The 27,875-nt window shown below is 31.8% G+C and overlaps 2 protein-coding genes across 3 annotated transcripts; one reads left to right on the forward strand and one right to left on the reverse strand.

Annotated features, from left to right (window-relative positions):
- The first annotated feature begins 14,200 nt into the window (after positions 1-14,200).
- LOC100787533 (protein transport protein SEC13 homolog B-like) lies at positions 14,201-16,198 on the forward strand. 2 transcript variants are annotated; one of them, NM_001414668.1, is made up of 2 exons: positions 14,201-14,385; positions 15,114-16,198. In NM_001414668.1, exon 2 carries the CDS (start codon positions 15,118-15,120, stop codon positions 16,021-16,023), a length of 906 nt encoding a protein of 301 aa, NP_001401597.1. In that variant the 5' UTR covers positions 14,201-14,385; positions 15,114-15,117; the 3' UTR covers positions 16,024-16,198. The 2 variants fall into 2 exon arrangements, with proteins under 2 accessions (NP_001401597.1, XP_025982377.1); XM_026126592.2 differs by having other exon boundaries at positions 14,220-14,385; positions 15,111-16,198.
- Positions 16,199-16,659: 461 nt separating this feature from the next.
- On the reverse strand, positions 16,660-22,877 carry LOC100817487 (uncharacterized). The gene is made up of 4 exons (XM_014771105.3): positions 22,328-22,877; positions 19,559-20,008; positions 18,154-18,472; positions 16,660-17,080 (listed from the first exon to the last, which is right to left on the reverse strand). The coding sequence occupies exons 1-4, from the start codon at positions 22,745-22,747 to the stop codon at positions 16,944-16,946; spliced, it is 1,326 nt and encodes a 441-aa protein (XP_014626591.1). The 5' UTR covers positions 22,748-22,877; the 3' UTR covers positions 16,660-16,943.
- Positions 22,878-27,875: the final 4,998 nt, after the last annotated feature.

The raw sequence follows: 27,875 nt of genomic DNA on the forward strand, positions 1-27,875 counted from the left end.
GAAAGGGTTCCATTGTTGAAAATGAGAATTGACACAAATTTGGTTCTTTTATATTGTTAATGTTGGTGTTGACCAGTAACATACGTGTTGATATATTCTTTTTTTAATAATTACATATTAACACACCAAATGAAGAAATAATGTTGGTATTTTCTTATAATGGTAAGAAAAATGGTTGTCTAGATTACTACACAACTCATCATTAAACATGAATTCATTGGAAATAGTTATATAATTTTTTTCATGAGTTACATTTGATAAAGCAAATTAAGCACTAAGTATAGTTAAAGGACTACTGAAAATATACTTAGTCTTTTTCTATCTTAAACTATATAATTCCTATATATCTTTATTAGATATAAAATTTCCTTATATAACTTGCCAACATTGTTATTGTAATGTTTTTTTTGGGTGTTTTGGGATTTACAAGTTGAGATAGCTTCATGGATAAATTAAAAGTTTGAGAAAGTTCATATAACTTCTTAAAAATTAATTTTATGCCCACTCCTTATTTTTCAATCAGTTCAATATTTTGTATATTTTCCTAATCTTTAAGTTTTATACTTATAGAAATTTTAGTAATATATTTTCAAGACTTATTATTATGACATTAACTTGTTAACATTTATTAATATTATTATTAGGTGAGTAAGACTCACAGGAGATTTCACCCAATAATAAAAATGTATTATTAGTAAAATGATCAAATAACATATTACTATTTTTTTGTTTATGATATATATATATATATATATATATATATATATATATATATATATATATATATATATATATATATATATATATATATTAAAAATAAATTTTTTGGTTAGAATCACGTATGTGGGGCCATATTGAGGAAAAATGCAAAAATGTTGAAGGCCTACATGAACTATTGCTTATCTACTTGAAGAGCTTCCAAATGACAACAAAAATATGTTTTCCATTACTCTTTGGACTATCTAGCACATAAGGAATGAGAAGATATGGAAATTTGTTGAAAATCCCCATAATATTTCACTTGGTCTATTTCTTCAATTTTTTCAAGAGTAGAAGCAAGCATGTCAGTTCTCAAACAGCTCAAGCATTCCTCAATCCACACCATTCGTACCAAACTTATTAATTTGGTAGAAACCTTCTAATGGACAAATAAAGGTCAACATTGATGTTGCAATTTTCAAAGAGCAATATTGCTTTGGCATTGGAATATGCATTCAAGATCATCTAGGATGATTTTAAAAAGCAAAAACAACATGATAGTTTGGAGTTCAAAAAACCAGCTGAAGCGGAAACTTGAGGTCTTTATCATGCACTGTAGTGGCTTCAAGACCTGAATTTTTAAAATATCATATTTGAATTGGACTGTAAAACCTTGGTGGAAAACATGTTGAACATCTCATAAGGAAGATAAAATCTTCATGTCATTTTATCTAAATGTAGACATCTAGTTTCTAATTAAAGTGGATCAGAAGGTCACAAGAAAAGGGGTTGAATGGTGACACCCAATGTTGTAAAGAACGAGTGTTTACTTGTTAACTCATACGTGTTACAAATTTGGTAGCATCATCGAGCCAACATGGGCCAAATAACAAAGCTGCGATAGATTATCAATGAAACATGTGTTTTCTCGCAACCATGAAGGAACAATATTCTGACCCCCAATGGAAAATAGAGAACACACTGATTTTTTGGCCAAGTTTGAAAGTGAAATAAAAACCAATAGATTGGGCTTTCCAGGTCGGGTGTGCTGATTTAGTTCAAAAATTAAAAAAGAAACCCTCTTCTAGGGTTCCAACTGCAAAAAACATTTAGCAAGACCCTTCTTAGCAACTTTTCTCTTACTCAAAGGTAGGCCTACATCGTTGACCCACTCTGCCATCGTTGATGCTTTTGTCACTGGACATCACCACTGCTTAGATCACCATCGTTGGTTGTCACTGATAGTGGTGTTTGGGTTCGTTGTTGATTCTAACATTCACGCCATTCTCTCTACTTTCTGTGACAGTGCTGGTCGGTAATTGATAAGTGTTGGGAAATCCTTCTCTCTATTTTGATTTGTGTTTAGACTTTTGTGTTTGAAGAAAAAATGTTTTAGGGCTATGCTATTTGGATTCGTGTTTAGTTTGGTCTTTCTCTGTGTGTTTTTGGTCCTTTTCTATTTGGTGATTCTAATTTTTGCCACTAAAGAAAAAATTGCTTAGGTAGTGGCAACAAACCTACTGAAGGTGGTTCAACTGATCCTGAAATTGCAAAAACCAATGGAAATAAGATTGGACCAAGGATTGATGCTGCATGAAATCATTATGTTTTAATTGATGGGAGTGCAAAAAATCTAAAATGCAAATATTGTAATAAGAATTTTACTACTGGAATCTATCAATTGAAACACAATTTAGCAGAAACTTCAAAGGATGTTATACCCTGTAAAGATGTTCCTAAAGATGTTAAGAGAATAATGTTGGTCAGTTGCAGGAAAATTTGTTTAAGAAGTATTCACAGTTCAAAGATGAAGGAGTTTTGGAGGAGTATGAAAAAAGAAAAGAGAAAAGCAAGAGGTTGATACTACAAGTCTTTTCAGGAGAAAGGCAACAACATACCAACCTTCTATCAAAGTCATTTTCAAAAAGCCTTTGAGGGAGGAAGCATGTACATAAATTGCTTTATTTTTTTTACAACAATAACCTTTTGATGTTGTAAAGAGTGAAGAGTTCAAGAAGATGCTTGAGTTGGTTTCCTCCCATGGTAATGGATTTAAACCACCATCATACCATGAAATTAAAGTCAAATATTTGAATCAACAAGTTGAGATTATTAATGACAATTTGGAGAACATAGACATAGTTGGAAGAAAATTGGATGCTTAATAATGACAAATGGATGGACAAATAAGAGAAGGAGAATTGCACTCAACTTTTTGATGAATAGTCCTAAGGGAACTTTCTTTTTGAAGTCTACATGTAAGACAACATACAAAATTTTCAAGATGATTGATGAAGCTGTTGAGGAAGTCGGGGAAGAGAAAGTGGTCTAAATTGTAAAAAATAATGCTACAAATTACAAGTTAGTTCGAGATTTATTGATGCAAAAGAGGAAGAATTTTTTTGGACACCTTGCATAATGCATTACATTGATTTTATGTTGGAAGATTTTGAGAAGAAATTACCACTCCATCAAGAGACAATTGCAAATGGTAAGAAAATCACAACCTATATCTATGAAAGAATTGTTTTTATTTGCATATTGTACGATTTTGCTAAGGGGATAAATTTGATAAGACTAACTGCTACTCCTTTTTCCACTTCCTATTTGACTTTGGGATGCTTGCATGACAACAGTGGATCACTTATTAGAATGTTCACATCCAGAGACTAGAGATGGAAACCGTGTGGAAAATTTGATTTTTGATAAGGGATTTTGGAAAAATGTTTTGAATTGCATGAGAAGTGCTTTCCCTCTAATGAAGGTGTTGCACATGGTGAATTCAAACAACAAGCCAGCCATGTGATTCATTTACGAAGAAATAGATAGTGCCAAAGAGAAGATACAAACTCTATTTAAAAGAGTTAGTAGAAGGTAATTGATTAATTATCTTCCATTTTCTAATTTATAATATTATAGACTTTATTTAGAGATTACTGTATTTATTTGTATCATCCTTAGAAACATTCATATTTGGGAAATCATTGGTGCAAGATGGGAACGCCAATGTCATAGGCCTTTGCATATTGTGGGCTATTATCTTAATCCCGTGCTGCATTATAATATTGAATTTAAAGCTAATTATGAAGTGAAGTGAAGCATCGAATGTATACTTGTTTTGAAAGAATGGTTGGAAACATTGATGAGATAACTAAGATTGATGCTCAAGTTGAGAATTTCAAGAGAAAATCCAATTTTTTCGGTAGTTTAGTAGCTTAACATGCACTACAAACTAAAACTCCAGCACAATGGTGAGTCTTATGGTGATGATCATCATGAATTACAAAGGTTTGCTATTTGAGTTTTGAGTTTGACATGTAGTTCATCTGGTTACAAGCGTAATTGGAATGCTTTTGAAGAGTAAGAATTTGAATTTATGAACTTTATTTTATAATTTTTTACCTATACCTATGGTAGGACCTATGTGTTAATTTATTTTATAATTATTTAGGTCCACACCAAGAAAAGGAATCATTTACAGTAGCAGACTATGAATAATGTGGTATTTGTGATGACTAATTCAAGATTGAACAAGAAGAAGGATGTTAGGAAAGCAAAAGACTTTAACATTGACGATGTTGCTTATGATGATGAATGAATTTTGGAGAATGAAGCAAATTCAGACCTGAATGCTTTAGATGAAGACATCTTAGTTGAATTAAGACAAGATGCTAGTGGTGGTGTTAGTAGTGCACCTATGAATGATTTGGAGGTTCCTCCAATTGTTGATGATGATGAAGGTGGAGGATATGCTATTAATAAGGAGGAAGATGAAGATCACATGGAGGATGGCTATCTTGATTTAACTTTGAATGATCTTTTAGACCTACCCTAGTGTGTTTTTATTAAGTAATTCTAACTTATTATAAGTTATGACTGTATGTGAATTGTAGCACCCGATCAAATCACACTAGAATGAGAGGGATCAGATGGTTGTGTATGTATGAGATTGTATAGTTGAGAATGACTTAAAAAAATTAATTGGTATTATCTATACCAGCAAGATGCATCTACTTTTTGGTAGTCCGTCACTTAATAACTTAATAGTTAAGCGTGCTTGGCTTGGAGTAATTATGGGATGGGTGACCTCATGGAAGTTTTTTGGAAAGCATGGGAGTAAGGACAAAACACGTTAAAAATTCTTGTGTTGGTTTGTGAGGTCAGTCATTGATCTTACAAGAAGGTAGAACAAATTTTTGAAGTCTCAAAAAGGATGTTGAGTGAAGTGTTGTAGTGTGAGAACCGACAGCAACTCAAAAATCAGGGATGTTACAAATGGTATCAAAGCATATCCTTCTCCCAGTATAGTGTGGTTTGAGGATAAACCAAACGGAAGTTGGTGGGCATGTAACACCCTGATCAAAACACATTGGAATAAGAGAGATCTAGAGGTTGTGCATGTATGAGATTGTATAACTGAGGATAACTTAAAGGAATTAATTGGTACTACCTATACCAATAAGATGCATCTACTTTTCAATAGTCCATCACTTAAGAACTTCATAGTTAAACGTGTTTAGCTTAGAGTAGTTATGAGATGGGTGACCCTTTGGGAAGTTTCCTGGAAGATGTGTGAGTAAGGACAAAACAAGCTGAAAAGTCTTGTGTTGGTTTGTGGGGTTAGTCATTGATGCTGGAAGTAGACAGAACTGATTTTTGAGGTCTCAGAAAAGGCTACCAGCGGAGGGTTCTAAGAAACAACGATGTTGAGTGAAGTGTCATTGCATGAAGTGTCGTAGTATGAGAGCCGACGAGAAGTTGAAAATAAAAAATGCTACATGTATGGATGTAAATATTTTTTATGTATGCATATAACTTTTATGAGTCATATTACGATATTTGAATTACGAGCTTGATTACATTGGCAACACTTATCCAACTATGGCTTTTTACACAAAAGAACACATAGCTTCTAAAGTTTTAAGATATATCAGGGTATCAACTTTGTGAAGCTTTGTTGAGAGAAAACATTATCCTTTAATAGTATTTTGTATAAAGTAGTATTTCAATAATAATAATACAAAAACAATCTCGTATATTGCTTCACAAACTACTACAAAAATATCAAATTCATGGTAGGTAGAACCTGGTTTGTCAATTTATGAGAAAGTGAAATGCTTTTGGACGTGTTAAATAGTTTAAGCAAGCTTAAAAGATTTTATATCAAAGTTATAATTATTTGGAAATCAAGATTCTCAAGATAATAATTCTGAAACACAAATCAAAAGTAGTAAGAAGTATAAATGAAGTATCATATTAACACCAACAACAACTAGCCTTTGCAGGACGCATCATATTGGCACGATTAGTAGTTCAAGTGCTTCCTATTTACTCTTTGCAAATAGTGTTGCTACCTACAACCATAATTGTTGAACTTGAGAAACTTTAAAGGAATTTTTATTTGGGGGATCTAGTAATATTGAGCGAGCTTGGCACTTTATCTCTCAGGAACAATTTTGTAAGCCTAAGAGATCCAGGGGTATGGGCTTCAAATGTCTAGATGTCATGAATAAATCTTTAATAATGAAGATGAGGACTTTTCAATGACCTAAAGCTTTATTGGTCAAGGTCCTGAAACATTAGTATAATACATGGACTGACTTTTTCTAGATGTTCAACATAGAGTAAACGAGTTGCATACCTAGAAATCAATTATAGTTAATTGGAATTTTCTTCAATCAAGTTTTTTTTGGACTATTGGAGATGGCCAGTTTGTGAGGTTCTGGGTAGACAGGTGGTTACGTTTTGAAAATATCCCTCATGAATTTTTGGTCCTTGATATTCCAGATACTTACTTTGATGTAATTGTTTTCGACTATATTGCATTGATGAAGGGTATTGGAATGTTCAATCATTTCAGGGTTATTTACCACTTAAGACAGTTTTTGAAATTCTTGCTCTAGTTACCCCTTATCATTCCCTTGGACTAGATAAGCCAATGTGGTTCCTTAATCTAACTTGAGAATTCTTAATAAGTTTAGTGTACTCTCTTATTGATGCCATCAATAATTTTGTTAAGGAGACTTTTTGGAAACACATGTAGAGGTGGAATGTACCACAATAAGTTATAACTTTCCTTTGGATGATAGCCCAACATGGTTTAAAAATTAATGTTAGGCGTTCTCGTTTTGGTACCATGGATGGCTCATATTGTCCTATATGCCATTGCAATTCAGAAAGGACATCTGCATCCTTAGGGATTGCACAAAAGCCAAGCAAGTATGAAAACTTCTCCCTTTGAACTTGGATCTGACACACTTCCTTCACCCAACACTGTCAATCTTTGGATGCAACAGAACCTCCAACCTCCAAAAGGATCCAACAAACACATTATTTTTGGTGTAGCCCTTCGGTACTTTTTTACAAAAGTAAGAAAGTTTTTTCTAATTATGTTTGGAATCCTCATAGTATTGCACACCATATCAGATTAACAACTCTAAAAGTGCAGCAAAATTCATCTGTCACTTGTCATTTAGCTTGAAGATACAAGGTTAGCCTTATCTAATTGATGTTGCCACTTGATGGATGGAGGAAGGTGAATGTTGATGGATCAGTGAAAAAAACTTTAAACAACTTGGGGTATGGAGGGGTCATTCGTGACAACACTGGTAGGAGGGTCAAAGGATTGTCTTCAAATATTAGACATAGTTCATAGTTCTATTATTGTTGCTAAACTTTCAGGAGTTATTTTTGGAATACAAATTTCTTAGGAATTAGGATACTCCAAGGTTTGGATTGAGACTGGTTCAAAAGTGATGGTGGATCTTTTGTTGAAGCTAATTAGAGCAAATCATCACATGGGATCCCAGATTCAGATGGCTAGATAAATAATGAAACAAACTCATGTATATAAAGAAGCCAATTTTGTAGTTGATAGCTTAGCTTCTTATTCTCACACTTTATCTATAAGTTTAACTTATTTATTGATCTCCTTTCTTTTGGTAAGTCTTTTTTATGGAGGGACTGTACAGGAGTCACATGACCTTGTAGTTTATTGATATAATGGATTTATTCCTCTCTTTTATATAAAAATTTAAATCTAAATAAAATAAATAATTAAGGCACAAGTACTCTTTATCAGAAAAAACTTATGTGGTATTAATGTGTTTCATTCCATAGTTTTAATTTTCATTATTTAATTTTTTTTATAGTGTTTTACGATCATTGGTAAAAAGAAATTCTATTTTATAATTGAATATGGTGTCTGCTTTGTAAAAATTTTAAGAGTTTCCTAGATTAACAATTATATGAAACTAACAGAATCTTGAAACCTATGATTCCCACAAATAATAGGTAAACAATGCATACCTTTCTCCATAATGAGGTTTCTCTCCAGTGCACTTTGATTTCTTGGAAGAGGAGAAAAACAAGATTTCATTCCCTTGACTATTCTTTTTATCTCTACATTTGTGATGACCAGATATTAGAGAGAACACTTTTCTGTCAGGAATGAGACCTTATTTCACATTAGTGGGTATTAACCCCTTTTATAACCACTATTCCCATCAAGTAGCAGTTACCTCTAGAAACTTCTTCTATTTAACCAAATAACAATTTAGTCCTTAATTATTAATTATTTATTTATTAGTCCCTACATAAGTCACATGTCTCTCACATGAGACGTTAACTCTAACATTCTCTCACTTGGCTCATGTGACATTACTAAACATTATGGACTAAATATATAAATAGAGTAAACTAACAAAATGCACATTAAAATGACTAAATCGTTCTATACATTGGGTACATCACTTAATCGACATAGAAACCAATTCGAGTCATGGCGGTTGTACATCACTTAATCGACATAGTCCCTTCCATGTAGTACAAATTAGTCTTCTCCTTAATATGACCATTAGTTAGGAGTCCATAATTGGTCCAACATAATGTCTTTATTCAAGACAAAACCTGTTAACATTACTCTAATACAAATATGCATGCAAACTTAGAGAACAAGTAATCAGAAACATGTCATAAATGAGCTTAGGTTGTCACTAAAATGCATAAGGTAAATTAAACTTAATGATCATCAATAACAATAATGTCCATACTTTCAACATGTTCTATAAATGTCTTGGACGTTAATCCCTTTGTCAAAAGGTCAGCTATCATAAAGTTTGTGCTAATATGTTCTATTGACACTCTTTGTTTCTAAACTTATTCTTTCACAATAAAGTACTTCAATTTCACATGCTTAGCACCCTTAGAATACTTGTCGTTCTTAGAAAAAAATATTGTTGCGAAGTTATCACAATACATTTTCAACAGCCTAGCAATACTGTCGACAATTTTAAGCCCTGAAATAAAGTTCCATAGCCAATTAGCCTGAATTGTAGCCTCAAAACATGCTACAAATTCAGCTTTCATGGTAGATGTAACAACAATTGATGCATACAAAATTGCTTCTATTTGTTTTTATTCCATATCATTTCTAGGACATTATGTGAGACTAAATTTGTCTCCTTTCTAAATTGGAACAGGTGATGTTGAACACTTTTTTATCTGGAATCTCTCTAGTACTTTATTGATATATAATTTTTGAGATAAACCTAACAATCCTTATGATCTATTACGAAATATTTTTATCCCTATCACATAGCTTACCTCACCCACATCTTTCACTTCAAAGTTGCTAGAGAGAAAACTTTTAATTTCATGAAGAAGACCAAGATCATTAATTGCAAACAAGATATCATCAACATACAGAATTAAAAAAATAACCTTACTCCCACTGACCTTCAGATATATACACTGATTAACAATATTTTCCTTAAATCTAAAGGAAACAATGGTATCATTAAAGCTCAAATACCATTGGCGGGAAGCTTGCTTAAGACTGTATATTGATTTCTTTAATTTGCATATCATGTGTTTCATTCCTTCAACTAAAAACCACATTGGTTGGTCCATATAAACATTCTCCTCTAAATGTCTATAAAGAAAGACAATTTTCACATCCATCTGATGTAGCTCCAAGTCATAATGGGCTACTAATGCCATGGCAATCCTAAAAGAATCTTTTCTTGAGACCGGTGAAAACATCTCGTCATAATCAATGTCTTATTTTTTAGTAAATCCCTTAGCAACAAGTTTAGCCTTGTAACACTCAAGGTTGTCATGAAAGTCACGTTTAGTCTTGAAGACCCACTTACAACCAACTCTCTTGCAACCCTTTGGCAATTTTAGAAGGTCCTACACACCATTATGTTTCATGGAATTTATCTCTTCTTTCATGAAATTTAACCACTTATTAGAATTATCACAATTTACATCTTGTGAAAATGAAACTGGATCATTATCATTAATGTTTAAGTCTATTTCTGTTTCATATAGGTATACCACATAGTTATTCGAAATAATTGGTCTCCTTTCTCTTGGGACCTCTTTAATGCTACTTCATGTAGTTTTTCCACAATAAGTTCATTATGTATCGTGGACTCATTATTGTGTTGTTCCTCTTCATTATTTTTTTTTGGAACAATAACTAAATGAGTAATCACCTTACTATTTGAGGCACAAGCTAAAGGGACTTGCACTCTAACTTCCCCTTCTCGTGGAACTGTACTCCCACTGATTTCACCATGTGCAATGAATCTTGCATTTTCAGTTTCAACAATTCTCATACTATGATTAAGACAATAAAACATATACCCTTTTGACTTTTCTGGATAACCAATGAAATATCCACTGATTGTTCTTGCATCTAATTTTCTTTCTTGCAGTTTATAAATTCTTATTTATGCCTGGCAACCCTAAACATGTAGGTGCCTTATACTAGGTGTCCTATTCGTCTACAGCTCAAAATGTGTCTTTGGAACTGTCTTACTAGGAACCCTATTCAACAAATACATGGCAGTTTTCAAGGCATACATCCACAAAGATACGGGTAAAGTTGAATTGCTTAACATACTCATAATCATATTCATCAAATTTCTATTATGCCTTTCTGATACATCATTTTGTTGTGGTGTACAAGACATTGTGTATTGCGCACAAATGCCACATTTCTTAAGAAGTTTACCAAATAGACATGGGTGTTGCCCAGTTTTATCGTATCTTCCGTAATACTCACCATCATCAGATCTAATAATTTTCACCTTTCTGTCGAATTGTCCTTCTATTTCGTTCAAGTAAATGTCTAAGGCATCCACTACCTGAGATTTCTCATGCAGTAAGTAGACATAGTCGTAACGTGAATAGTCATCAATAAAGGTGTTAAAATATATTTTCTTTCCGAAAGAATTAACATCAAAAGGTCCACAAATCTCATTATGCATAATTTCTAGAAGTTAAGTGCTTCTTGTAGCTCCTTTATTTATATGTTTTGTTTGTTTTCCATTGATACAATCCACACAAATATTTAAATCCTTAAAATCTAGATCAAGAAGAATTTCATTCTTTATTAATCTTTTCATCATTTCTCTAGAAATGTGGACTAAACATTTATGTCACAAGAAAGCAGATCGTTCATTCACTAAACTATGTTTAGTGCCAACATTATGATGCAGAATTAAAACAGTTTTAGCATACAAACCATCCAATTTCAATTTATATAATTCATCACAAAGAACACATGTACCAATGAGATGATTATGCTTAAATAAACTGAAACATCCATTACCAAAATTAAAATAGTATCCAGTAACATGAAATTTAGATAATGAAACTAAATTTCTAGATAAACTAGATACATAAAGAGTTTCCAGTAGATCTAAATGATGTCCAGTGTTGAGTTTTAAACAATAAGTCCCGACTGCTTCCACTGGAGTCTTCACTCTATTCCCCATGAAGACGAACTTCTCATTTGAGCTTATGGTTTAGATTTTAAGGAATCTCTGCATAGTGTTAGAAACATGAGTCGTACATCCATAATCAATACACCATATATTATGGGGAAGTTTAGTTAAGTTTGATTCAAAACATACAAGAACATTAAGCTCACCTTTCTTTTCGGACCAAGACTTACGTTTTAGGCAATCCTTTTGGAAGTTTCCAGATTTTCCATAGAAATGACAATGATTGCTCTTTGATGCCTTATTCTGGATTTGCACATGACTGTCGTTGATCTTTAATGGCCATTTGTCTTTATCATGCTTCTTCACAAATCTTTTTCCAACTCCTTAATTCCTTTGGCGGCTTACATAATGGACTAAGTGACTTCCTTGATTCTTAAGCCTTGTTTCTTTCTGAACTAACATATTGTGCAATTCATGCACATTTCATTTATCTTTCATGGTATTATAACTCATTTGGAATGGGCCATACTCAGAAGGTAATGAGTTTAGAATAAACTAAACAAGAAAGTTCCCATTCATAATCATTCCCAAGGTCTTTAGTCTTACTACAATATTTGTCATCTCAATGACATGTTCATGCATAATACGCGAACCATCAAACTTCATGGTGGTCAATGTACTCATTAATGTCCCAGCGAGAGACTTATCAGTTGTTTGAGAGCGCTCTTCCACTAATCCTATAAACTTTTTAACATTATCGGTCTTAAGGAAAGTTGTCTTAATACCATCTGCAACAGTCATTCTCATGAACATTAGGTTGGGTCTGTTAGATCTTTCCTAAGCTTTATAATGGACTTTCTCTTCATTGCTACTAGCATCGGTAATAGTAACGGACTTCTCTTCCAATATAGCATGATTAAGATCCAAAACACCGAGATGAAATTGGACTTGCTCATTCTAGTCAGAGAAGTTAAGCTCATTAAAAATTGGCATAGATGATACATGAAAGCTCAATGAATTGGAAATAGGTATTGCATAATAAAACTTCACATAATCATTTTGGGACATAAAACACAAGTTATACATATAATTCATTCATATAACAATCAATGTATATTGATATCTCCATTGGGTGATACACCAACGCACAACATACAAATATGATGATGCTAATAAAATTCTTAACATTATTTGACAATTAAATATGCACCAATTAGTAGTACCATTTCCTTTGTGTAAATAAACAAAACTAATTATAGACACAAATTGCCTACAATTATATTAATTAATTATAAGAACAACTAATCAACCTTTACGCGATCCATAAATGTCTTATAACAATGAATTTCAATGTACTCATAAATCAATAATCATATAATTTAGCACCCATTATTCTATGAGTAATGGAAATAATCATTAATTTGGAATTAAATAACCTTATAGGCTTGACCACTTTGGTGACTAACAAATTTATCATATACTTAATTCCAACCAAATATATGTCCTGCACATACTTATTGCTATTAACAATTTATAGTCATTTTATTAATTTCATTTCAGGCTATAAAATAATATTCACATTTGTTTGCCTTTTCCATTCAAATACGTTCAAACAAATATGTAGCATATACATATTTATTGCTATCAAAAATTTCAAAGTATTCACATTAATTTAATTTCAAGACATAAACTTTCAATCCTTTAATGACATTCAACAATAATATTTGGAAAAAAAATGAGCATGTGGGATTGAGAATAGTAAAAAGCGGGATTGGAATAGAAATTCCAAGAATAATTCCATGGATGAGAGAGAGAGATTTGGCTTGAAGTGCTCATTCTCTTAAACCTACATGGCGACACGATAATATACTTTCTCAGAAGAAAAAAAATCAACAATCTCTTTTTTATTTATTTATAAAATATCATATTTGCAACGGAAAAAATAAAATCCCTAAATTTCATAATTAGGGTTCATCATAATTGGAAGAAAATAAATCATTATTGAAGAATAAGAAATTTCATAACTCATGCTCTAATACCATTTATAAAAATTCTAAGGGTTTCTTAGATTAACAATTATAAGAAACCAATAGGATTTTGAAACTTATTATTCCCACAAACAATAGATACATGATGCCTACCTACCTTTCTTCAGGCTTCTCTTCCGTGCACTTTGATTTCTTGGAAGAGGAGATAAACAAGATTTCACTATCTTGACCATTAGAGAGAACATTTTTATGTTAGGAGAATGACCTTATTTTACATTAGTAGGTATTAATCTCTTTTATAATCACTATTCTTATTAAGTAGCAGCTACCTTTAGAAATTTCTCTTGTTTAATCTAATTACAATTTAGTCTTTAATTATTAATTATTTATTTATTAATCTCTATATAAGTCACATGTCTCTCACATGAGACATTGATTCTAACATGCTCTAGTATTTTATTTTATTTTTGCATGAGTCTTTTGTTTGGATCAAGGTCAACGAATCTGGTTTAGGTGCTAGGCTTAAAGTGACGACTTCCAAGTTGTTTTCTGCATCCTTTTCAGAATTATATTTTTACCATCCGGATTGGTGATTCTGGAAACCAAAACAAGGGATGCATTCCATAATGTAAATTTACATTATGAATTAACCCTTCTGGAAGCCATAAAGGAAGTGTTGGAGCAACTTAGGAGGTGCAAGAAACAATAGCCTAGTGATAGGTTGGCTTAACTGGGCCATAAAGCCCAAAGGATTAGGACACTGAGAGACCATAAAAATAAAACAAATGAACAAAACGACAACGCTTCTTCTTTTTCTCTTCTCTCATTTTTCAGTTTCTCAGTTTCTTATTCGTTAGATCTCATCTTACACTCACCGTCAAGTTCGTCTCGCGCCACCGTCGACGCAGTTCCGGCCACTGCCTTTGGTTCCCTCACTTTCTGTCTCTTCTTCTTCTTCTCAGGTTCCTTCTCTATCCTCTCTTTCTCTCTCTGACTTGATCTGTTGAAATTTCAACTTAGATTTTCAGATTTCGTACTCATTTCACGATTCTTCCTGCCCCTTAGAAACCTCTCTCTCTTCAGGGACAATCATCTCATTTAAACTCCGTTGCGTGACTTCCCCCAATTTTTTACGCAAAATGCTTTGTTTTTCAAAGAAAAATCTTCTTTCCCATTTTTTTAATAAAAATTCTAGGGCGTTTGGTGGCTTTAGTTTTGCGACTTGCTCACGATTCTGTGATTTTTTTACCGATCAAGATTCGCAGGAATTGTAGTTTCACTTTTTTCGATGCGAAATTCGGTGAAATTGTGTATAATTAAAAACCTTTGCCTTGGTTTTCAGCTTTTCATCTGCTTGTGTATAGGTTTTATTCTTTTGGGTATTATGTTTTTGTTGATGGATTCATAATTATGTTTAGTGAATTTTTATTTGAAGTTCGAATAGTTTTTTTTTAGAAGCAAGCTTGAATAGTTGTTTACGTGGAAAATGTTATATATTTATGTATATTGTATTGATTCTTATGCTTATGCTTTACTGTGTTTTATTTGATATTTGTTTTATGTTTTTAACATTGGTAGTGACTAGTTAACCGAGTGTTTAGTTTGGTTTTGTTTAAATTAGGTCAGTTAGTTTTATTTGCAAATGGTTGTTTGAAACTAACTGTTTGCATTATGTGTGTGTTGGTAGCAGAAATATGCCTTCTCAGAAGGTTGAAACGGGTCATCAAGACACAGTCCATGATGTTGCGATGGATTATTATGGTAAGAGGCTGGCCACGGCTTCATCAGATCACACGATTAAGATAATTGGGGTGAGCAACACGGCCTCTCAGCATCTCGCAACATTGACTGGTCACCAAGGACCTGTTTGGCAAGTGGCATGGGCTCACCCTAAGTTTGGTTCTCTACTTGCATCATGTTCCTATGATGGTCGTGTCATTGTTTGGAAGGAGGGTAACCAGAATGAATGGACTCAAGCTCATGTGTTTGATGACCACAAGTCATCTGTGAATTCGGTTGCTTGGGTGCCTCACGAGTTGGGTCTTTGCTTGGCTTGTGGCTCATCTGATGGGAACATATCTGTTGTCACTGCAAGAGCAGACGGTGGCTGGGACACTGCAAGGATTGATCAGGCTCATCCAGTTGGGGTCACTTCGGTGTCGTGGGCGCCATCGATGGCACCCGGAGCCCTTGTCGGTGGTGGGTTGCTTGATCCTGTACAGAAGCTGTGCTCTGGTGGTTGTGATAATACTGTGAAGGTATGGAAGCTAAACAATGGACTCTGGAAGATGGACTGCTTCCCTGCTCTTCAGATGCACATGGATTGGGTTCGAGATGTTGCTTGGGCACCCAATTTAGGGCTCCCTAAATCTACCATTGCTAGTGCATCGCAGGACGGTAAAGTGATTATATGGACCGTGGCAAAAGATGGGGATCAGTGGGAAGGCAAGGTTTTGAATGATTTCAAGACACCTGTTTGGAGGGTCTCATGGTCTTTGACAGGAAACATACTGGCTGTGGCTGATGGGAACAACAATGTGACATTGTGGAAGGAAGCAGTAGACGGGGAATGGCAACAGGTGACAACAGTGGAGCCTTAGAATGTGATTTGAAAATGGTTAGAATTTTCGTTTTGAAATATAGTTGATATCTTGTTCTTTGCATATTATACAGTTGATTAATTGTGCTTCATAATGCACTAGTTCCTTGACGTTTGTGATCCATTAAGTATTCCGTGCTTGGAAGAATGAAGTTGATTAGTTTGAGTTGCTTTAAGATTTAGAATGATGTTTTCTAGGTATATAATGTGGCAATATCTTATATTCCGAGAATTGCATAAATTAATGGCTGTTGCGTTTAATTTTGGATTCTCGTGATTATTCAATCGCCATTGGTAAATAATATCCTTGATAATTTGGTTTATAACCGAGACTAAAAACATCATGTGATTCATGTAATCAACCTTATCTAATGGGATAAGGCTGTTTTTATTGATGTTGCATTACATATCTAGGGTAAGGGATCTTTTATTTTACAACAATATATGCGGTTATGTCTTCGTAAATTCTAACACAAATTGCTCTTTGCAACTGTTCCCTTTTTTTTTTATATATTCATAGGAGGACAAATAACTAGATGACGCAGCATGCTTATTAACCACTTTGGTACAGCCACACCCTTAAAAGTGGATGTGAAAATTTAAGATATGAAAATAGCATATGGTATAAAGACGAGAGTTAAGAATTCACATGTAGCAGTTTTATTGAAAAGTGTTGTGCATTTCTAACCACCGTCACACCATAATATGATGGCATAAGATGTCTTTGATTTGTTTCTTATTTTTATTTTAATTGGTATATTTTGGTACATAATTACAGAGATGATGTTTTTTTTACTTTATTTTTTATAAATATAATAAAATGAGTTATTATAAAATAATTAATTAAAAATACAAATAAAAATAGGAAAACAAACTAAATGCATTATTAACTTCTCAACCAATTTAATGAAATAAGATTCTTCAAGAGAAGCCTATGGTTTTCCCAAGCAGCCAAAGAACTAACGACAGTTCAATGCCAAATATAGTGTTGAGTGTGCTCCTATCCAACATGAATCCATATACTGTAATCCCTGCCCTATTATTCTCAAAGTATTTTACTGCAAAAAAGGTCAAAGGCATATAACGTGAGTAAAAAATAAACATTCATGATTATTCAATAAATAGTAGTATATTCACTTAAATAAAAAAAATATTAGTACTTGACAATTTCTTGGGTGGGGACATGCATAGTATAATAATACATTTTATTATATGTTTACCTTTACTAATTAAAATCTGACTAAAACAAGGGCCGAAGCGGGCTATTCTTCAAAAGATAGATGCATATTTGAATTAGTTTAATCTCTTTTATATAAATAATGTTTTTCTAATTTCCCAAAGGTTTAAAAATACTTTATTTTTAGATTAAGCTATATCCAAATATGGGTTAACTCTCCAATTCAGAAAAGCTTAATTTTTGTGTGCGTTAACACATTATTACATGACACTAAAACTTTTTTCCAGTTTTACACTAAAAGTGTGTACAAATTATTATTTTTTAAAACAGGAATAAAAATATATTAAAAAACTCTTCATAGTGTCTTCTAACATTTTTTCACGTTCAAAAGCTGTAATATTAACTCCTTATATAGGTTACGTGCTTATCTAATTAACTTATGTAATGCGTAATATACTTGATAGATGGGCATTTCATATTGGGATTCAAGTACTATGGTCAACGGTCTAACAGGTCACATAATATATTAACTCTGATGTTTATCATGATCCGTTTGATGCTATTAATATGATCTTAATCCTTCTATGTAGTAAAGGATATTCTTATATTACTAATTGAGTCAAAAGATGTATGGCATGTTTGGTTCAACGTTTCATACATGATTTCTTACTTTTACCAAAAAGAGAGTAGTTATAGTTTCCACAAAACTTAGGGTTTAAAACTTAGATATAGTTTTATGTGTTTTGTTATTATTTTCCAATTAGAATTGAAATTTTACATCTACAATCTAGATTGACCTTTAATATAAATCTTTATTATGTAGATTATCGATAAACTTCAATTCTAATTAGAAAATAGTAATAAAAACACCTAAAAAAACTAGATCTAAGTTTTATCTTCATAACTTAGACATGTAGTTAAGAAAATATAATAGGGTGTGAGAAATTAAGTTACCAAGAGCTTGTCTCTTCTGATAAGAGATGGTGCTATAAGCATAGGATGGGATCAACTTGGTAGTATCAATTTCATCTTCTTCATCACCAGCTTCATCAGTCTCTGATTCCCCATCCGTTCCCACATTAGGAAACATTGTTTCATGGGAACTCTGAGGAGCCGTTGGTGTCCCACCTTCCGTTAAAACTCCATCAAAATCCAACGTCGCACACACATGCCACTTGGCAGCAAGCCCCGTGATCGCTTGGGCTTTGTGTGTTATTTTCGTTGCACTACGCAACAAGATGCACAACGCAGAAAGGAGTGTAACTGAGCACAGCTGCACAAAATAAAACCCTCCACAAAGTTAGGTTCTTTTTTTGATATGTAAAAATTAAAGACATAATTTTTTTTTACCACAATTCATCCCCTACTTAATCAGGGAGTTAGATCCATCAGTAAAGTTAGATATAACGAGTACAACATTAATTATAATAATAATATATCAAAATTAAATTCTTAAAATAAAAAAGAATTTAATAATTGTGTATTGAAAATATAAAATAATTTTACCTTATCATCAATCAAAATTATTATTTGAATTACTTTAACATAATTATTTTAAAAAATAAATAAATTTACTAATGACTTTAATATCAATGCATAAACTTATAAAAGAATAGAAAAATAAAGGAATAATTCTATTGAAGAGTATTTTGGCAAATTTTGTTTTCTTTGCTTCAACTCTTCAAAGTTGAAGCGTGTACACTTCACATATTTTTTAGATTTATTAGCAAATATCTTAATTTAAAAAATTAAATTTTATACATTATTAATATAAATTTTTTATATTGCCAACTAATTAAAAATCACTCTAAATATAAATGTCGAAATACTTATTACAAATATTAATAGAATCTCATCAATGTATATACATTATCGGTAATCGGAATATTTCAACTAAATTCTTTAAAAAAAACTATCATACCCCCCGAAAATTTGGCAGCTAACTTATTAACCATGGTAGATTACTTTTTATCAACTTATAAATGGAATCAAGTAATCATCAAAATATAATATTCTTTTATGAAATTCAATAGAAAAGAAAAAAGAATAATAACTAGAATATCCTGATAGGGTAAAGGAGTTCAACATTATAATTCAATAACAAATCATCATATAAGTAAAAAATAATAATTTTTATAATAATTATTTTAAAGTCATATTTTAGATAACTTTTTTAACTATTTGATGATATATAAAAAAATCACACTTCCAATATATCAAAATTAAACTCAAAGAAAAAACACATTAGACACACAACAAAAAAACTCCCATGCCAACTCTTCACTAACATGGTATTAATTCTATATTTAACAAATATTTTTCTTCTAAAAAGGCAAAGGTAGGGTAGGGAGGGACATACCGCAAGTTCACCGGTCTTGTAAATGTTCATGTCTTTCGTATGCTTAGTAGTAACCAGGAGGCACGCGAACTGGCTTCCGGTGACCAATACAAGCGCGAGTAGGATGAACGCGCGGAACCTGTGGCTTATGATTCGCAGGTGCCTCCTGATCCTAAGGTGCTCCGACATCACCGATGCCACGTCGGAGTCCACGTGGAAGAACCTTGCGAAGTCGCAGAGCCGCAGGATCTGGAGGTGGCAGATCAGACGGAACAGAACGCACACCAGGAAGATCACCGTGGTTCGGTACAGCCACGACCACAGTTCTAGTATGCACGCCACCGCATCGCTCACGTACACGTTTCCTAAGAAGGGGATCTGTGGGGCTCCGGATGTGTACCACCATATCTTGTATGCACACTCGGCCACGAAACATGGCCCCACAAACACCGAAAGGATCTTCAGTGACCTCTGTATTCCAATATCAATACACAAAATTAAAAAAAAAAAAAGTGAAGGATACGTCACTGTGTATTTGTCTTATTTTTATTTAACTGTAGCTGTTTTTTCTTCCTTATTTATGCTATTTTTGTCACTTACTAGTAATGCGAGGTGATGTATCAACCTCGATGTTGTGTATCAAGTACTTTCCCTATTTGTTTTTTTACATATATTAAAAAATGTTATGATGTTTCCGCATAAAGATTGTTCCAATATATTCTCATATATTGTGTGAGGATCATTTTTTGATGAGTGTTGTGTGGGGATCATAATATAGTTTAAAAGATGGTTCAAGATAAAAGAATGTGCACTAAGAGAACAAAAGTTGATTAGCGCCTAATCTCCTCTCTTTTTTAATTGAGAATCAACACTATAGATTGTTCTATGATTTGGATACTTTAATGGGTATGTATACGAGATTATCCAACAAATAGGATATGATGATCAATATTTTACACCATTTCCATCTAAAATATAATATAATAGTTTCTATCACTAAGATTACTATTGTCCATCAATTTTTCTAAACTACAATATGATGCCTTCATGAAGCTCGGAATAATTAATTAGCACTAGAACTTTCCAACTGTTTCCTTATGTACTAACTAGCTAGTCTAGTAGATTTTCTTTTCAACTCGGGGAAGTTCAGATTTTGAGGTTTTAATATAGTTAAGACTTAAAGCTGTTATTTCCTTGAATCAAAGCTTAATCGGAAATCATTTTTCTTTTTTTCAAGCTGTCTTGATGTTGTTGAAGTTCCACAATTTCTGCCTTCAAAAAAGTTCCACAATTTCCATAATTGGTCATCTACATATTCTTGTGGTTGGGAAACGAAGTGGTGTTTGGCATACGGGAGTGGATTTACATGACCAATTCAAATTTCCACTAAGAAGCCAAAATCAAAATCTTGAGACCGTAAATAAAACAACAAAATCAAAAGAGACAAGTTCCTATTTTCTCAACTTTGTTGCGACAAATAAACAACATTAGTAACCCAAAACAAAAACAAACACCATAATGGCGTATAATTAAATAAAAAGCATCAATAGGATGTTAACTAAATAATAAATATAATTTATAAAACAGTTATACTTTATCAACTCTTAAAAAAAAAAAAACTCTCGGATATAAGAGTAGCACTATTTACATTTACATATTAATGTTTTTTATATCAAATTTACGTCAAGTATCAATAATTTATTTGTTGATGAAAAAGGAGTATAAAATAGTTATCAAATTAGTATCGTGTTGCTAACTTGCCTTGCCAGTTAGGACGACTAAGGAGAAAATTGGGTCAATTTCTTTTGTTTTGTCAAACTAAAAAGATGGTAAAAAGACTATAGAAAAGGCCCGATTCCATGAACACATTTAAAAATTAAAATTAGTATTTAGAAAGTACTACAATAAAGAATAAAAATAATAAAAATATCAAAACAATTTGAAGATATTTTTATTTTGATTTTAAAAATTAAAAATATTATTTATTTATAAAAGAAAATAAAAATTTTAAAAAAATATCCCTACTTTAAAGTAATTTTGAAAATTTTTAAAAGGAAGACTCTGGATGAACATCCAATCTCTTGATAATACTAGAGAGATGAGAGAAATGCATGTATAATAAATAATATAATACAAGAAATACATGAGTTATACTGTTCATTTTAGTAAATATTACTTCCTTTATTTCATTATAATTATCATCTCAACTTATTTTTTACAGGTAAAAAAAATAATAAATAAATAAATAATAATTTTATGAAATTAATTTTGTCATTATTAATTTATTTATAGATTTTATTATCTATCATTAATATTATAAGTTATATAAATGAAAAAATAATTAATATTATATTAAAATGTTAAAATAATAATTATTTTGAAATAGTTTTTTCTATTACATTACATGATAATTATAATGAGAGACAAAATATGTTTATAGTGAATTATGTTTAATATACTACTACTCATTCTTAGAAAGACTCTTGAATAAGGACCGTACAGTGAAAGCGTTTATTCTTTAATTCGTTTTCTGGATGCAATGCTTCGGAATCTGACTCATTCATCGCAATGCAAAATAATCGAAAGCAGCCTAAAAACTACAAATGCAAAAAGTAACACTTAATTAACAAAAGCGACCTTCAAGCTTGAGTTATGAAATTAACTTGATCATGAAAAGAAATTTTGAGTTCAAATATTTCTAATTAACATCCTAACAAAAATTAATTAACGACTAATACATGTGAAGAAAAAATTGCCCATAAAAAAAAAAGGATAGAGAAAGTGACATACATTGTGCTGCGCCATGTAGTTGGTTCTGACGGTCTCGCTCTCATCGCAGAGCTTATCGAAGAAGAGGAACCTCCGGAGGCCGTACTTGCGGACGAAGACGGCGAGGCAGAGGAAGGAGAGGGCAGAGACGGAGGTGAGAGAGAGCTGGACGACGGCGTCGTAAGGGCGAGAGTGACGGGCGTCGCAGTCGGGGCAGGCGAGGAGGAAGTGCGACGCGGCGGGGACGGCGACGGCAAGGAGGAGGAACAGGGACCATGAGAGCGCGGCGGTGAAGGGGTTGGACTGGTCCACGCACATCCACCGGATGTAGGAGCGGAACGTGTGGAACTCGTCGTTCAAGTTGGAGACGCTGCGGTTGTACTTGCCACGGCGATCTAGCAGCGCCGTGGAGGCGGTGGCGGTGGTGGTGGTGTCTTTCATTGGGAGTTGCGAATGGGAATGGTTGTGGCGTGTGGGGAGTTTGGAAGAGCGAAAATAAATAGCTTCGCTGGCGATTGACGCTGGAAAAATGGAGACAACGATGCATAAGGAAAATAAAAATAAGACCGAAAAGAATGAAGAAATACATAAGTGATATGAATATATAGAAGAAAAAAAATATATGCTTACATGCTTTAAACTCGAATTTTACATATGTAATTACCATAAAAAATTTATTTAGATAGTGGTCTTATGAGTAGGATTGTCGATCTCCTACTCTGAAAGATACTTTTAGTATATTTCAAAAAATATTTTAAGACTTCCTAAATCAATCTGTATCTATGTAGATATATAGAAGAAGAAAAATATAGATGGTAATAATAAAAAAAGAGATAAAGAGAAAGAAAATGTGTGAATTGGATATATGCATTATAGGAGTGTCTATCTATGCATTATATATTAAGACAAGACTTTTATATATATATATATATCTTTAAGTGTGTTTCTATATTAGAGTTTTTTTCTTAAATATTTATTAGATAGGTTATTGAAGTGAAACTTTAATTTTGATTGAAAAATAAATAAAACAAACAAACACTTATAAAACTGAATCTAAATTTTGTTCATATTATTATTGAAAGAGAAAAAGAGACGGAGAAAAGATTGTATTATATGATTGTTTGATTTTTATTTGCAGAAACTGTTTTTAAAGTTTAAAATGCAATTAAACAAGGGCTTGTGCAGGGTGATGCAGGTAGAAAATGAAATTGAGGGAGAGGTTGAAGAAAATAAAACATAAGAAGATGAGAAAATATCTATTACGTGGTTTTTTGTTTTAAAATATTTGTTCTATGAAAATTGTCAAAAATTAATAGATTTAGGATAATGAATTGATTTATAATATAGAATTATTTTAGAAAACAGTTTTAAAATGACAAAAAAATGCTATTATTTTGAGGTATATATAAATACATATCATTGAATAAAGGAAAAAATAGGAAGAGTAAAGAACAAAAAAAAATGTGACAAGTGATGAATTATGAAAGGAAATAGCAATTGAAGGAATTATAAAGATTAAAAAAGGGGTAAGAAAAAAAGGCTGTGAATAAAGTAATTATAAAATATACGAATAAGTTTATAAGAATAAATATTAAACTGTTTATTATAACAAACCAAATCAATTTAGTGGTTTTTTTTTTTTCATTTTTTGTACTGATGTGGTGGTGTCTACTGTCAGGGGAGAAAATGAAATCATCAAAATAGCATGATTTCATTGGTGTTGGAGATGGAATGTAGGTTTATGATCTGGCAGATTATGTAACTGGAATTTTTAATGTATGAAGCGGGACAGTTCACAACTTCACATGATAGCAAAACTAGAATTTTGGAACATCCGAATGGGTGCTCTAGGTATAATAATATTGGAAGTGTTAATCTCAAAGTAATATTTTAAAGTTTTTGTAAAAGAGATAATTATTTTTCGAATAAATCATTTAGCTCATTATTTAAAAAAAACTATAAAAATGGTTTATATGTTCTTTTTTGTGTGAAGAAATCATGTATGTATTGGGATAAATGTGTTGTATTTTTTTTATTATCATGAATCGAAAACTACATATATCTCCTAATTCACTGGATTATTCTGATTCAATAAAATTTTATACATGATATTATATAAACATTAATTCTTTCATTAAATAAAACATTTTTTACCATATAAACACAGCCCTAACATAATTGCGCCAATCCTTTAGATTGGATAAATATATTGTATATATATACTTCCTCACAATCACCAGAATTAGAGAAATTTTGTAGTGAAAAATCTCATAAGAGACCTGCTGGTGGTGCACATGGGAGGTGTAGAGTAAGAATGAGGTGAACCAATACAGTGCCTCCATTTGGATACAAAACATTGATACGTGTAAGCTGCGATTCCTTGTGTGTGCAAACCATGATATCACAAGCAATGAAGTTTAAACTTGGATCAAGCTCATTTGCAAGATTTGCTTCTTTTGGAGCCATTCCATTCCTCCAAAATTATTTATAATGCAAATGATTAGTAGCCAAGGTGTGCCAGGTTAGAGTCGTTTTGTGATTGTCAACTGGGCTGGTTTAAAAGTGGTTGTGCTAATTAACCAAACACATAGATTGGCATCTAGCACAACATCGATCATACGGATTAGATTTAATATACTTTTCACCTATTCGTAGAAAATATAAAGAAAAATAAAAATGTTAAAACTTAATTTGATCTTGACGAAAACCTACTACTGCAACAAATCTAAATTCTAGAGAATGATTGGGTGGGTAGCTCCCTTCAAGGTTAAACTCTGAATTAGTGGTTGATCTTGTGCCATGTGGATATATTCTTTCATGTTACTTGTGTATATCAGCAACATCGGTTAGTAGTATCATAATAATCACTATATATAGTAATATAATAGTTAACTTTAAAGTTACCAATAACTTTAAAGTTAGTTCATATAAATATGAGAATAGTAAAATCTTGGTATAATTGTACCCCAAAATCGTATAATAAGGAGTTGTTAATAACCGTTAAACATATCCTTTGCTCTAATGTTTTTTTGGGTCTTGTAGTCATTCACTTAGTTTGAGATTGGCTCTCAAGTTTTTCACTTATATGGATTTTCTTTTCTTTTTAATCCACAGTTTCTCAGTTGCTGTTTGATAGTTATAAGCTAGTTAGATGAATCAACAAAAGCTTTAACTAAGCAAGAAGCTGAGATTCATTAGTTAACTAGAGAAGCAAAATTGATGAACTATATATTCATTGTTGCCCTGGTTAAAGCTGAATTCATTTGTGATTTACTGTTGGCCCTATTCCCATTGTTAATGGTCCCTACCAAAGGGGCTTACACTTATTTTTTGTCCAAAAATGCCTCTTATGAGAAATACCATTCTATTATATAATTATATAATGGAATCGTGTTTCCAATTATATCAAAAAGGTTGAAAAAAAATTAACAACGAAAATATGATTTCATTGAAACAATACAATAAAATCATATTTTCATTGTTCATTAGAGGAGTGCAAGAAAAATAACAACCAAAATACGATTTGGTTGTATTGTTTTAATGAAATTGTATTTACATTATATTAGAGGAGTAAAAAAAATTTATCAACAAAGATACATTTTTGTTATACTGTTTTAACGGAATTGTATTTTCGTTGTTATTTCAACAAAGGTGGTGTGCATCATGGACGGAGTTGCAAAGGTGGCTTTGGGACAACAAAGTCTTTTCTAGAAATAGGGTCACAATATGAATGTGAAGTGTTGAAACATACCTGCAATATGGAGAATTGAAGGAGAAGGACTTCTGCGTTGGAACCCTTGATAACTATGCATGGGAAGAAGACTTGACTTGGAGAAGAAGCGAAGAAGTGGAAAGTGGGATGCCCAGTGGGAAGAAGAGAAGAATGAATGAAAGGGGATGAGTCTGCTGCTGTAGAAAAAAGAAGATAGAAGTAGATTAGAATTTTTAAAAAAATGGAAAGTATAAGATAAACATAGAGAAGTATAGAATTCAAGTCCCCAATTTTGGTACACTTCAATAACTGGCCCAATAGCAACACCGTATGTTATAATAAAAAAAAGTGGATGGGCACATCGTATGTTATAATCTAAAATTTCAGCTTTTTGAGATCCTAGCTTAAATATAGAAAAAGATTTAAAAAAAAAAGAAAAAAAATAAAAGTTGTTTTATGAAGTTGAAATTCTGTATCTTATTATTATTTTCCAATCGCTTGTTTTTTCCTTTCACTGGTTTTTATACTATTTTACTATGTACAAACTTATTTTTCTTACATCCAAACGAAATTAATTATTTTTAAACCACTTTTCAACAAACTTAGTAAAAATTGATTATAATTATAATTAATTATAAAAATAATCAATTATACATATATTCAATTATTAAAATATTATTTAATTTTTACAACTATTTCAAACACATGTAAGGACAGATCTAAAAGGAGACATACAAGGGTCTGGTCCCCCTCCCCACTCCAAGTTTGAAACTTTTTCATGTACATACATATATATTTTTAAGTTAATTAGTATAAAATTATATAAAATTAATTTTGTGTATTATTATAATAATGATTAAAACTAATTAGTATAAAATGATGCAAATTTAGTCGTGTTTATTGTTTTATTATAATTATTAAAGTAATAACTAGTGTAAAATTATTTAAAACAACTTTTGTGTTTGTTGCCATTATGATAACAATTAAAGTTATTATCATTTAATATAAAAATTAGTCTTAATTTTATGTGTAAAAAATAGTAAATTTTTTAAAATTTATTATTTATTAAAAGTTTTACTTTTAAACAATTATAAAGAAAGAAAGAAATTTCTAACCCCATTTATAGCATTTCTAGATCTGTCCTTGAACGCACAATATATGGTTGTGTTTTTACCAATAGAAAAAAAAAATAAGATGCTGAAATTTTGGTTTCCTTCACATTTAATTAAACTGATGAGTAATGACAGTAAAAAAAAAAAACAGTGAATAACATGTTGATTTCAAGTTCTTAGTTACAAAACCTTCATAAAGGAGAAGAAATGATGTTGTGCAGTGTGCGATCAATTATTTCAAAATGATTAATATTTAAGGGTTTTCATAAATTAAGAACACAATAAATAAGTTACTTATTAAAACAATTTTACTAAAATATCTTTACTCTCCATAAATGTATTACTTGTAACTATTGGGTGATTAATTTTGGTGGTTGAAAAATTGGTACGCACAATGCTCAAAATCATTAAATCGATCTAATTTATTTGGGAAAATTTTGGAAAAAAAGTTTTAGTGTTTTTGTTGGCACCCAGAAAAATTACTAATGGTCAATCAACTGATCATAATTGATGTTAGTTTATTAGCAGTTAGTTAAGTGATAAACTGAAGAAAAAGTTTGTGTTTTAGACATTAGCTACGGAGGATTCAATAGAAGTGACATAATCTGTTGTGAAATTCGACTACTATCCCTCCAAATACTTTAATGCAACTATATATCCAAAGTATGCATGTTTATTTAACACCACTAACCAACCCAACAACACCAAACCCTATCCTCCCACCCCCAACATCATACACAACCTC

The sequence above is a fragment of the Glycine max genome, chromosome 18 (assembly GCF_000004515.6).
Source record: "Glycine max cultivar Williams 82 chromosome 18, Glycine_max_v4.0, whole genome shotgun sequence".
Lineage (NCBI taxonomy): Eukaryota > Viridiplantae > Streptophyta > Magnoliopsida > Fabales > Fabaceae > Glycine > Glycine max.

Coding starts and splice junctions, on each gene's coding strand:
- LOC100787533 (NM_001414668.1), top strand. CDS start 15,118: ATGCCTTCTCAGAAGGTTGAAACGGGTCATCAAGACACAGTCCATGAT.
- LOC100817487 (XM_014771105.3), bottom strand. CDS start 22,747: ATGAAAGACACCACCACCACCGCCACCGCCTCCACGGCGCTGCTAGAT. Junction 20,009..22,327: donor ACTACATGGCGCAGCACAAT/GTATGTCACTTT, acceptor ATTGGAATACAG/AGGTCACTGAAGATCCTTTC. Junction 17,081..18,153: donor TCAGAAGAGACAAGCTCTTG/GTAACTTAATTT, acceptor CCTTTTTTGCAG/TAAAATACTTTGAGAATAAT.